The sequence below is a fragment of the Aplysia californica genome, unplaced genomic scaffold (assembly GCF_000002075.1).
Source record: "Aplysia californica isolate F4 #8 unplaced genomic scaffold, AplCal3.0 scaffold00010, whole genome shotgun sequence".
Lineage (NCBI taxonomy): Eukaryota > Metazoa > Mollusca > Gastropoda > Aplysiida > Aplysiidae > Aplysia > Aplysia californica.
Genome location: NW_004797280.1, coordinates 2,002,467 through 2,014,845, shown reverse-complemented (window position 1 = coordinate 2,014,845; position 12,379 = coordinate 2,002,467). Strand labels below are relative to the sequence as shown.

Sequence of the window (12,379 nt, the reverse complement as noted above, 5' to 3'; positions counted from 1 at the left end):
CGGCTTGTTGGGTGGCGCCACTGGTAGATCCTGTTTCGTAGGTGGTTGGCGGGTGCTCTGGTGTGGTTTGCTTCTTCTGTCCTATCAAACATCTATCGTCTTTACCTCCCCTCCTTCTTTTTGTGTTTGTTACTCTCTTGTAACACCTGTAATCTTCGGCACTATATGACCTTATTGTGTTGTTAGTGCCGTAAAACTCTTATTTAAACAATTCTTTTCTGTGCATGTTACTCTGTAGTAACACCTGCAATCTTCGGCACTTGTATAACCTATTTGTGTTGCAAGTGCTGTAAAACTTTTATTATAACAAAACTTTTCCACTGCACTAAATAATTGTTGTTGCGTTGATCTGCTTCTCTCGGCTGGGGGGCGGCGGGTGCTGTGGTGTGGTTAGCTCTATACGTTCTTATACTAACTCTGACCGTCTACGGTTTGCTCCTTTTTTCCTATCGGACATCTATCGTCCTGATCTCATTTTATTTTTTGTGTATTTGCTACTCTCTTAACTTGTAACACCTCTAATCTTTGGCTCTTATATGACACAATTGTGCTGCAAATGCCGTAAAATGCTTACCAAAAAAAAACAAAAAAAACCCAACAACAACAGAAAAACAAAACGAAGCAAAACAAACTCCCAAAACAACCAATCTCCCCCTCCCTAGAAAAAATAACCCAAAAACTAACAAAACAAAACAAGACAAAACAAACTCTTTCTATAACTACAATCTTCTCTTAATTCGACACATTCCATTAGGCCTTGCCGGTGCCCTGTGTCCGCGTGGTGGCGTTCCGAGCCGCCCTGGATGTGTGTGACGCTGAGGCTTTCCAGCTGATCTGGGTACAGCTGCCTAGCACCACGACTGACGAAGTGCTCGGAGTGATTACTTCTATTAGGTGAGAGAGAGAGAGAGAGAGAGAATGAGACAGAGAGAGAGAGGGGGGTACGTATGTTTGCATTTTGAGCGTACATAGTTGGGTGTGCACGTGTGTGTGTGTGTGTGTGTGTGTGTGTGTGTGTGTGTGTGCGTGCGTGTGTGTGTGCGTGTGCGTGTTTATGTGTGGTGTGCTATTCTGTATCATGTGAATTTCTTTTTTAAAATCCTTGTAAGCCTGTGTTTGCCCATGTCCAGTAGGCTGAGAATTCTTTGGTTGTGTGATATTTTTTATACTTTTAATAACTTACTGTTTTCTACTTTTTCTTTCGTCTCACCTTTGTCAGATACTCAAGTAAGAGAAACAAAGGTGCTTACGTCATAGCCGTGACGGAAAACCAACCCGAAGGTAAACACTTTCTCCTCATTGCTGTATCTGAACTTTTGCCTGAAATTCCTGGGTTACTCTTAACTACGTCAGCATTTGGCCTCAGGTTGAAAGCTTCTGTGTAACCCCCCCGGGGCGATGCTACTGACTGAAGTGTCTTTAGGCCATTCCCAAAAGGGGTGGGGGGGTGGGGGGACATTACCATGTTCTGTTGTACAGTAGAATTGTAAATGGGCTGATTCATCAATATCATGCATGCTCATAACTGCACGAATTGCAACAGGGAACTGCTGCCTTTTCTTTCCTCATCCTAACTACCTTCATTTTCTCCTCTATTTTTTTGCATGTTTGTCACTCTCTTGTGACCTGCTACATCGGGGTGCCTTGATAGTTGAAGCAGACCTTGTGCTGTTGAAGCTAGAGAGGTGAGCAGAGTAAGCCCAATTCCCTGTAAGGACTTCTCTGTTAACCTCCACCTCTTGGAGCTCATATGACCTTATGCAGCTGTTGCGAGCGTCGTAAAACCTCTACTAAAACTAAAAGCGTCTGCTTGTCAATATGTGTATTCATTCGCCCCCCCCCCTTTTTTCAGGTTCATTTGGGGCCCGAAGGTTTGGCGCGTCTATTTTCTCCATTCATATTTAATTGGAGACGGATGACTACTAACATTAGAATCAGTGTACGACATAACCAAAAACTGTTTTTTGTTTTCATTTTTGTTTTTGTTTTGTTTGTTTTTCGTTTGTTTTTTTAAGACAACAAAATGCCTTGAAGACAGACGTAACTTCAAGGGGGAAAAGCGTAGTATGTGCATTTATTTGTCCATCTAATTTAGAAACTCCAATTTGCAGCTCTGCGTTGATGTTGCCACCTTATTAACCATAAAGAATATCCTATACAAATTCAAACTAACCGTATGTTCAATAGTGTAGGTATAATCCTTATACTCAACATGAAATCAGTCTGCATCATGGGTGTCCCGGGTGATATCCAATTTAGAAATGTTAAAATATTTGTTTTAAAGAGGAAGTGGGGGGGGTCCGATGGTTTTCAAGACTGATATCAGGATTTTACTGACTTTCCAAATGTCATGTAAAAAACGGATGTTTATCGAGGTTCCAGAGAATCCGAAAAAGTTTCAAATCTTATCACTCTCAACTCCAAGGTACCCTACAGCTGTCTGGTGTAGATGAAGTTCTCATGGGGCCAGTTCTGAGGGCAACCATACGACAAAAGTACCACAAAATTCGCTGGATGTCAGCAGCTCGGCACCAGGGTGAGCTTCACGCCCATGTCTACTTCTTTTTTTACTCGTTGTATTTATTGTGTTAACATGCCAATCGTTCACTTCTTTGTATTCATTAGCTTACGTCTATTTTTTCTAAGATCTGTTGACATGTTGTTCACGTCCTACATTACTGAAGATCGGTGGATTAAGGTGCATTTTATGTCCCTTTATCTTGAGCTGGATCGTCAACTACAACAACATGACAATGTCTCTTTATCGTGAGAAAAGAGGGCATGCGAAAAATCTGCGTTCTATATCTAAGAAACAACAAAGAGGTTACTAATTAACAATCGCCACCCCACCCCACCCCCACCCCGTCCCTTTCCCGTAAACGAGCTACAAGGTTTCGGCCGTACGGATAAAGTTAGGATTACAAAATGACTGGGAACGGATGAAATTTGATTCCTCGCTTGACACAATTTAGAACTACAGACGTGTATTAGAGTGCTTAGACTCCCACTCCCAACAGCCAGGACAGACGAGAAAAATTTTGGACCCTAACTGGATTTGAATCGAATCCTCTGCGTGTTTGCCAGGTGCTTCCAACTTGATTTGCTCAAATGTTACTGGGATAGAACTGTTTAATGACCTGTTTTCTGTATTCTCTTTCTTGTAGGTGGTACCAACTTTGTGAAAGATGCCCCTAATTCACCTGAATCAACCAACAGCCTTGCTTCTGTTAAAACGAACGAGTGCAGGTACTTTGATAAAATGGGAAAGTCAAAGCTGTGTTACTGTCATCTTTATTTTACTATTTTAGGACCCCCCCCCCCCTTTCAGATCCCCGCTAAAGTTGCATCCGCTTTCAAAATTTGGAGTATTTCATTGGTTGAAACGATTTTGGGATTATTTTGTTTTTGCGTCGACTGGTTATGCACGTAATATGGATGATTGAATTTGAAAGTTTGTTTTCAAAGTCTAAAAGGAACCATCTTGGAAGCGACGTGCTTTCAGTCTTCCGGCATATGTATTGCCTTTGTTTTTTTAAAGGAAGAACATTAAATTTAAATGTGCTTTTTTAGGGGGGTGGGGGGGGGAGGTGGAGGGGGTTATATGTTGGAAGAGAGTTGGGATAGCTGGAGCATTTCTTTGCAAATGTGAATTCTTTAGATGCCAACACTGCTGAACTAACACTTTTTGACCAGTGTCCATTCTCGTACCAACCCCTCATGCGCATGAATAGGGCAAGTGTACTGAAAGAGAGGATTTTAGTCCGCTTTTTTGAGTCTTGCCTAATGTTGCTGCACCCTCTGATGTTTAGCATTGACGCTCTTTTCAGTCGGTCATCCACGTGTGACAGCATGTCCAGTTGTGGAATGGACAGCACCGAATTCGGAGCTTCTGACGTGAAATGCCCCATGTCTGTGGATACAAGTGTTCCAGACAAATCTTCCTCTCACACGGAGCATGGTCGTATTGAAAGGTACAGTCTCTCGTGAGGCGCCCTGTCTCTTGCTGCCTGTGATGACTACCGAGAGAGAATAAAGATAATCGTTGATTGTTTTGGTGTCATGAGCGCACATGCTTGCATCCTGCTCTGTCTGTCTGTCTGTCTGTCTGCCTGCCTGCCTGCCTGCCTGCCTGCCTGCCTGCCTGCCTGCCTGCCTGCCTGCCTGCCTGCCTGCCTGTCTGTCTGTCTGTCTGTCTGTCTGTCTGTCTGTCTGTCTGTCTGTCTGTCTGTCTGTCTACACAAGACCAAGTAAGTGTATATATATATTCCATTCCCATAATCGCTTTTTTTGAGGAAGGGGGAGCATGGGGGCCTCCTGTGTGTTTTATATAACTTTCACTTCTTTTTATTATTGTTTTTACGCTAACCTTCGTGGTAAATACTACAGCTCTCGTGTTAACTCGCAATACACTACTATCTCTAGCTCCACAACATGATTGATAAGCCATTCTATATCTACATACTCTACTTTCAACAGCCCAGCCTCAGACCGTAGTTCAACGCCATCTTGGTGCCGCATGGAGCATGCCACAAAAGAAAAGCAAAGAAGGTACCTTACCAGAGTCAGGGTTATCCTCTTCAGTCAACAAACAAAACTCAAAGGCCAAACTTTAAAATGTTAATCTTTTTGGCATACTTCTTTATGTCAAGCTGTTAGATCATCTTCTGACAAGGAAAAGTGTTTAAGAATATGAATATGCAAGAAACTGTATTTGTATGTATGTACTCTTATGAAGTTCCAGTAATGTCTTTACATGTATTATATTTTAGTAAAGTATTTAATATTTATATTAAAATAATTTTTTGAATATCTTTGACTAGTGTAAAAATTTATGGAAAACAATTAACCAATTGAATGGCAAGTAACTTAAGTCAAATCATAGAATATTCTCAAATCCTCTAAACATTGCTGCCCCTCCGAAATCAGAATGTGGCTGCTTGGTGGCAAGGGGTCCTATAAAGTTGGAAAAATGCATAAAGATGGAGTTGCACTCGAGGTTAAAGAACCAGCTGCCGACTCTCCCTGAAATCTAGTAGGGGAAAGCAAAGAAGAAAGAACAAAAGTTGTATCTGGTTAAGCTTCGGTGTACTCATCTCCCCCATCGTTGTTACTTTATTGTGGTATGTTTGATCAGAGAGCGGATCAAAGACAGCTGTGACCAGTTGCGTGTTTTACTGCCGTACGTGCGTGGGAGGAAGACAGACATGGCTTCCATTCTGGAGATGACCGTAGACTACTTGAAGATTATCAACGCAGCCCTTCCTCAGGAGTTCCAGTCACAGGTAACTGCTGGGCCCTCTCCACTTTTTGGGAAGCGTGTGGTTGGGGGGTGTTCTAGTGTGCTATGCTCATTCTTACCTATCATACATTGATCGTCCTTATATCTTCTTTTTTCCCTGTTGTTTCTTACTCTCCAATAACACCCGTTATCTTCGGCACTATATGACCTATTTGTGTTACAAGTAACGCAATTGCTTTTGCTAAAACTTAACTTTTGTGGAAAGTCTGTCCTCAGCCTAGGGCCCTGATCTTTTGGTAAGGGGGAAAGGGATGGGTCTGCGTTGGTGGCTTGAGACAGAAAAAGGATATAGTTATAATTTCATGTCTCTCATTACTTTCTGTTTGCTCAATAGTTAAAATCATTGCTTACAGTTTATACAAAGATTGAAATCCCTGAGCGCCGTTTCTAAAGCTATTTCGTGAATAAAAGGGGAAATAGAAACAGTCTTTCGAGATAGATCGTTCTGAAAAAAAAAGGAAAGGTGCATAAGTCAAACACTGTCCTTATTGTCTCTTTATCTTTGCTACAACTTTTTGTGACCTTCAGATCATCGACATCATGAGCAATGCGAGTCCTATGATCGACACTCGAGAGGGAGAGGTGGAGAAGATGACTATGGCGAACAAGAAGTTCTTTCGCCGGAAAGGAAGTGGCATGGACTTTTCTTCCTTTGGAAAACCCTTGCGCTTTGTGAAAAGAAAGTGAGCCCTATGTTTTGATTATTCCAAGAGAGTTTTTCTTTTCTCCTAACATTTATGCTGCAGTTATGGCGATATTAACATCGCAAATCGTATTAAAAATTATCAGGGTTCCCCAGTCTACTACTCGCAAAGAAGTTGAGGGGTTCACGGTATAATAGGGGTTTGATACCCTTTTCAATATTGTTATTTTGAGAGGTGGGACCTGGTCAAGAAGGAGAAAATCCTTGTACCCCCCCCCCCCCGAAACTACTGAAGTTCAGGTTTAGAATCATGACCATCCACTTCATAGCCCAGCGTAATACCAACTATGCTAACATCTGAACATAAGCGTAGAATGAATTAAAAGTATCACACTGATACGCTAACGGCACAATTATAATGCTGTATAAATACTATAAAGCTATACCATGTTATAGATTTATACAACTTACACTGTATCAACGCACCAGGTAACGGGGGTGGGGGTGGGGGTGGAGGGAGAAATATGAATATAACGCCTAATCGTTTTAGATACCGAACTAAATTTATGTTAAGGACGAAGGTTTTTAAATTTTTTTTATTTGAGTCAAAGGAAAGCACACCAAAATAACCGCACTGATTCAGAGCTTAGAAAGAACAACAGCAAGAAAGTGAGCTTGCCATGACACTCTTCAACCATTTTTCAAGGGAATCATTTCTGAAACTTCGACCATGGCAGAAAAAAGGTTGACATGTCGCCTGTAACTCAACATGCAATCGCTATATCCCTCCCCAGGCCGAGCATCCAGGTCGGTGGACCGACCAATGTGACACCACGTCAAGACGACCAGCCGTTGGTCTCCCGCGCCCATACAAGCGGACACATCGACTTGGCATCTGAGTCAGGCATGGTGACCCTTAGCTTTGGAAGCAATCTGGGTACCAAAAACAACAATTCTGCTGCAACGGTTTCAAAACAAGGCAAGTTGGAGCTAGATGTAAACTGTTGGTGTGCACCCATGCTGTGGCTAAGGCTTCAATTTTTTCAGTTTTGCTTGCTTTACTGTTACTTTTTCTGTCCTCTTATACCGAAAGATGTAGAAGGGATGGGAAGGGGTGTATGTGTGTGTGTGGGGGGGGGGATGAACTTGTCGGACCAGGTGTGATGCTTTTTAGGTCGTCATATTGTATTTTTGAAGAATCTCTTTGGATCCATCGATCCATCTTTTTCTGATCTTTTTTTAATTTTAAAGCCATCGAATCACATATTGTAGGCCCCCGAGGCTGGCTGTTGTGACCCCATTCTCATGCCGTGTCCAAACCACTTTTTGTATTTTATGCTCGATTCGACGTCCACGTGTTGCCTGATGTCTTTGTTTCTTTGTCTCCTCTCGCTGTGTTTAAAGTGTTTCTGAGACAGTTCGTTTCGCATGCTATTATTTTACTTTGCTGCACTCTGTTGAGGGTCCACGTTTGGCATTGGTAGCAGATGGATGGTGTGGAAATATATCTGATGAGTTGTCTCCATTGGGACATTTTGATGCAACAAGATAGGTGCAAGTTGGTAGGTGACCGCATTCGCAATTTGTACTCATATTTTAGTTTCTCTGTCCATTTTTTCCATCTGATGTGAATATTCTTCAAGGTATTTGAATTTTTGAAATTGTTTCAGTTGTGTGTCAGTGACTTAGATATATAATGGGGTTTGGTTTCTGAGGGTTTTTATTGCTTTTGTCTTTGTTGTATTCATTTTCTTTTCATATCTCTCAAATTAGATCTATTTGTTCAATTTAGTGATATGTTCTAGTGATTGTAACTTTATTTTGGGCTGAGGCTCAACATAATCATCGATAGAAGGAATGTACCATTTGTGCAGTCAGCTTCGAACTTGATCAACCAGGTGAACGTTGTGCAATTAAGTTCAAGTAGGGTTCTAGGTTATTTTTCTGTACTATCTAGAACTTTTCCCTGCTCTGATGTTGTCCCTAATGGGGGCTGTTACTCCACTTTCGAAGTCACTTATAGTGTGTCTATGGGGCCTGAAGCGTCCTCAAAGACTACAAAAATCCAAAATAAGAACACAAAAAGGTAGATAAAAAAAGTAGTCTTTCCATTGAGAAAAATACCCCAGAGAAATTGTTCTGTACGAATTGGTTCAATTGAAAATTGTCTTCAGTCACAGAGGGCTTGAAGTCCAGCCGGGTGTCCAGCGCCTCCAGTCAGCGGACTCACGTGGGCACAGGCGAGGAGAACCAGACAACAGCCATGGTCTACATGCCACCCGTAACTATTGCACCTATCAAGGAGGCGAAGAAAGGTATGTTATGATCAGTAGGTAGTTTCGTTTCATTTGAGATTGAAAGAAATACATCGACATTATGACGGTAATTTAGTGTGGCTGAAGGTAAGGCTGTTTGTGTGTGTGGGGGGGGGGGGGGGGCTGTTTTACGACGCTCGCAACTGCTTAAGGTCATATGAGCGGGCAGGACATATTAAACATTTTCAGTAGGTAGGAAATTTTAAATTTTGACCGGGTGGCGGCCGAAGCCTTCTCTTATCGATTTTGGACCACCAAGGGATCTTTAACGTGCCCAACACTCTAAGATTTTTCGCCCTTTTCGAGAAGGCTAGGCGGAGATCTTTCCTACCCTAAGACCAGGGGTGTGGCTGAAAGACAGCAGTAAAGTAAGAAGGAGCCAGGGAGTAGCAGCAGAAAGAGCCAGGAGCCCAGAGGAGGGAGCAAAGGAGGTAGGGGGTGGGGGCAGAAAGTGGAGGCGAAAAAAGACGACAGAACATTGCGTGACACCGGCCAACCTCTCACATCCTTAGATATGCAAGTAAATACATGTGTATAGGATATAAGGACACGGTTTTATACTTTCACTTCAACGAGTACCTTTGTCTTTCTCCTGTGATGCTATGTCCCTCTGTTCTATGGTTGGCTCTAATAGCAGTGTCAAAGGTGCCCACTACCTTAAATATTTACAATCAGGCCAATGAGTGTGTAAAACCTGTACAGTCAGTTAGGATGATACTCCTTGTTTTTGAATTCACTCTTATAACGCAAGGCCCTGCTATTTACCAGACACGCTAGAGATTCAAGTTGAAATCAGTGTGGTGTCAGAACTATTTTACTTCTCTTTTTGGAATAGCACCTTTTAGCGGGGTGCCCTGATCAAGGAGTTGGTGTCCGGCTTTAAGATGATTCATTGTGTTGTCAAATGGGGTGTAAAACGGCATTATAGTGCATATAGGAATGACTTAAAAAGTAATAAAAACCGCTCCAATATTAATTCTCGTAGGTCCAGAGCTTAAAAATCCCATCTCAGTACAGAATTACAGGTAAGATTGAGATTATTAGGCCTATTAACTTCATGGTTATGATCCACGTGACTAATGTCTTTTTCGTTTAATTTTTATTCCTCTTTCTGACCAGCGCTCCTCTTGTTAATGTTTTACAAGTTTGGGTGCTTCCAGGGGACAATGGTGGGGGGGGGGGGGGGGGTAGGTATGTGGAGACCATTGTGTTGTTTTTTCCTTCCCACTACTTAATCATTTCATAGCGAAATGTGGCCATCACAGTCGGCTCATCTTTTTCCTGTATCTTAAAGCCTGGACTCAAAACGCATTACCATATTATGCATTGCAGGAATCTAGACTTCACTTCAGTCTTAGAATACACTAGGTATTTCCTTAATGTACTTCTAAACCTCGCTGCCTTTTTCTCCCACAGAGATGTTCGAGGAGATGAAGGCTCCTAGCCATGCATACCCGAGCAATGACCTCTCCCACATGTTCACAAACGGTGACATTTCAGCCAACCGGATGTTCTCCACTGGTGGAAGTAGTATGGTGATGCCCTCTAGCGACCCCTTCGTCCACCAGCCGTCTGTCACGTCTGCGCGGCTCACGTCTTCAGACCGAGGCCTCGGACCGGGGATAGCAGCAGAATTCAGCCCTTATGGCGGAATGTACTCTTTGGACAGTGCTTACTATCACTACTACCAGTCTCTGCAAGACTCCAGCAACGGGAACTATTTCATGCACAGTGATGGAGGCGCCGCCGACTACGTGAACCCCAACGCTGTGATGCCGGTCGCGCCTTATGCCAGTAGATCTTTCTCTGGGAGTAGCCGCCGTCTGGACAGGCCTGCTGATCTGGCGTGCTACAGTGTCATCAACCCTGGAGACGTCTACAACAATAACAGCAGTAACAACAACAATAACAACAGCAGCAGCACCAGTTGTGGTAGCAGCAGCAACAACAGCAGCAGCAGCAACAACAACCACATCAGCAGTATCGGAAATAGCAGTACGAGCACAACCTACAGTAGCCATCTCAGCAACTACAAATGTGCTGACTCGTGAGTGTCTCGGAGTTTGATGACATAAATGTTGCATCATTGGTCTCCAGATCCAACACAGCTCTGGATTACCAGGCAGTTACTTGTTATGGTTTGTTCCAACCGTGCACAAGTTTTAACACGTGTTCTACCGGGCTCAGATGTGCCTTGGATACCTTGTCAAAAATACCAGGGTACTGGAAGCAGGAATATATATATACATGACTGATTGATTATTATGCCTTAAGGGCAGGTTGATATATAGCCTACTTCGAGAAATAATGTTGTTTGCCTAGAAATGTTCTTGCCACGTTATTACCTGATATGGCATCTACTTATCCAGGCAAACAGATATCCAAGAAATTTTGACCCGAGTATACGGATAGTGATTACGAATGGCTTGTAATTTCTATGTAAGTTGTGTTATTTGAAGATGTCTGTTCTTAAATGAGAAGCACAGAGTTGCTATGTGCTTTTTTTCAAATTTATGATTTTAATAGTAAATTATTCCTTGGACTGGATACCAGTAATCTTATATTTTGAATGGTCTAAGTTAAGCGAGTTTGAAGTACGAAACGCAGAAATTGTAGACTGCCATCTTTAACTTTATTTTCGTTTCTGCCTCTTCTTTTTAACGTCTTTCTCGTAACGTTTGTCTGTTTTATATTGTGAAACAGAATGTCAGGAAGAGTTAAGTTTTAGCCTTCAGTTTATAACGTAATAGATCAAAAGAGAATTAGAGTCTGTAGTAAACTCAGTTTGATAGAAATAATTTTTCTAAGTGCTTTTTTAGAAAGGGAGAGAATGTGACCTTTCGTTGAAGCACTGTCCATGTGTTTGGAGTTGTCGCCTCATAATTATAAACCCATTTTTTTTCAAGCGAGGAAGCCTGTCTTTAACTTTAACTCTTTTTTCTGCTTTTCTCTGTCTTTCTACGACACTCTTAGTGCATGTGCTTAGTGTAAGTGCGTGTGTCTGTGTGTGTGTGTGTGTGTGTGTGTGTGTGTGTGTGTGTGTGTGTGTGTGTTTATGTGCGTATGCGTGCATGTGTGTTTATGTGTGTGCCTTGTGTGTGTGTGTGTGTTCTTGTGTGTGTGTGTGTGTGTGTGTGTGTGTGTGTTTGTGTTTGTGGGGGAGTGAGTGAGTGAGAGAGAGAGAGAGAGAGAGAGAGAGAGAGAGAGAGAGAGAGAGAGAGAGAGGAAACGCGATCTGGTGGATGCGTTATGAGGTACGTAACAGGTCAGGCGAAGTGAGTGGTGTCAAGTTTCCCTACGGTCTGCCACAACCAGGATTGGTTTGAGAGCCTTTGGAAAAAAAAAACCTTTGAAAGGGCCATCGGTGGATTAGGATGAGCTAAAAATAAATTATTCCATAACTTTACACTACCAAATGTACTGGCGATTTCCGAACAACCTTTTTTCTAATTGATAATGAATGTATTTCATTTTTGCAGTTCATTAATAAATGAACCATTTTTGCTGTGTTAGTTTCGTTTTTATTTTGTTTTGTTTATTTTTTAAAAATCGAACCTGATTAATTCTACTCCTTTCTCCTACCTCACCGATGTCTGTGGTGGAACAGTTAGGTGCTTCGGCAATGTGGCATTCAATAATGAATTTGATTCTCCAGTTGGAAGAATTATTACCAATTAATATCTCCATCTTTTAGCCTGGACGTTGTATCCCTCTCAGCCCGTGGATGGTTGGCGGGTGCGCTGGTGTGGTTTTCTCCTTCTTTCCTATGAAAAACCTATCGTCTCTATCTCCCCTCCTTCGTTTTTGTTTTTTACTCTCTTGTAGATCCTCTAATCTTTGGCGCTTATATGACCTTATTGTGTTGCAAGTGCCGTAAAACTCTTACTAAAACTAAAAACCTCTCAGCTCGGGTTGGCTCTGACTGGCAGGGTCGAGGCAGCCCGCCTCCAAAATGATCTAAATAATTTCAATGAGAGTGTAGTAGGCTACGTCTACAATTCCCTTTTTGTCCTCCCGTGTTCCTTCTCGTCTACCTCAGCTGGTGTCTGTGGTGAAATGATTACCCACAACAAGCTGTTGACCGTTAAGCACAAAAGATGAGAGTTTGGATCCTTCGTTTGG

The 12,379-nt window shown here is 42.3% G+C and overlaps 2 protein-coding genes across 2 annotated transcripts in view; both read left to right on the top strand.

The window, feature by feature from the left end:
- The window catches only part of LOC101851841, a 14,356-nt gene extending 6,225 nt beyond the window's left edge, over positions 1-8,131 (top strand). The window contains exons 3-12 of the mRNA XM_035970198.1: positions 755-894; positions 1,220-1,281; positions 2,426-2,536; positions 3,165-3,246; positions 3,828-3,971; positions 4,477-4,548; positions 5,135-5,282; positions 5,828-5,982; positions 6,737-7,037; positions 8,117-8,131. Coding sequence (XP_035826091.1) covers positions 755-894; positions 1,220-1,281; positions 2,426-2,536; positions 3,165-3,246; positions 3,828-3,971; positions 4,477-4,548; positions 5,135-5,282; positions 5,828-5,982; positions 6,737-7,037; positions 8,117-8,131 — 1,230 coding nt within the window. The remainder of the gene's footprint in view (positions 1-754; positions 895-1,219; positions 1,282-2,425; positions 2,537-3,164; positions 3,247-3,827; positions 3,972-4,476; positions 4,549-5,134; positions 5,283-5,827; positions 5,983-6,736; positions 7,038-8,116) is intronic.
- LOC118477784 (putative uncharacterized protein DDB_G0277255) lies at positions 8,084-11,274 on the top strand. Its single transcript, XM_035970095.1, has 2 exons — positions 8,084-8,257; positions 9,674-11,274. The coding sequence occupies exons 1-2, from the start codon at positions 8,206-8,208 to the stop codon at positions 10,306-10,308; spliced, it is 687 nt and encodes a 228-aa protein (XP_035825988.1). The 5' UTR covers positions 8,084-8,205; the 3' UTR covers positions 10,309-11,274.
- The last annotated feature ends 1,105 nt before the right edge of the window (positions 11,275-12,379 follow it).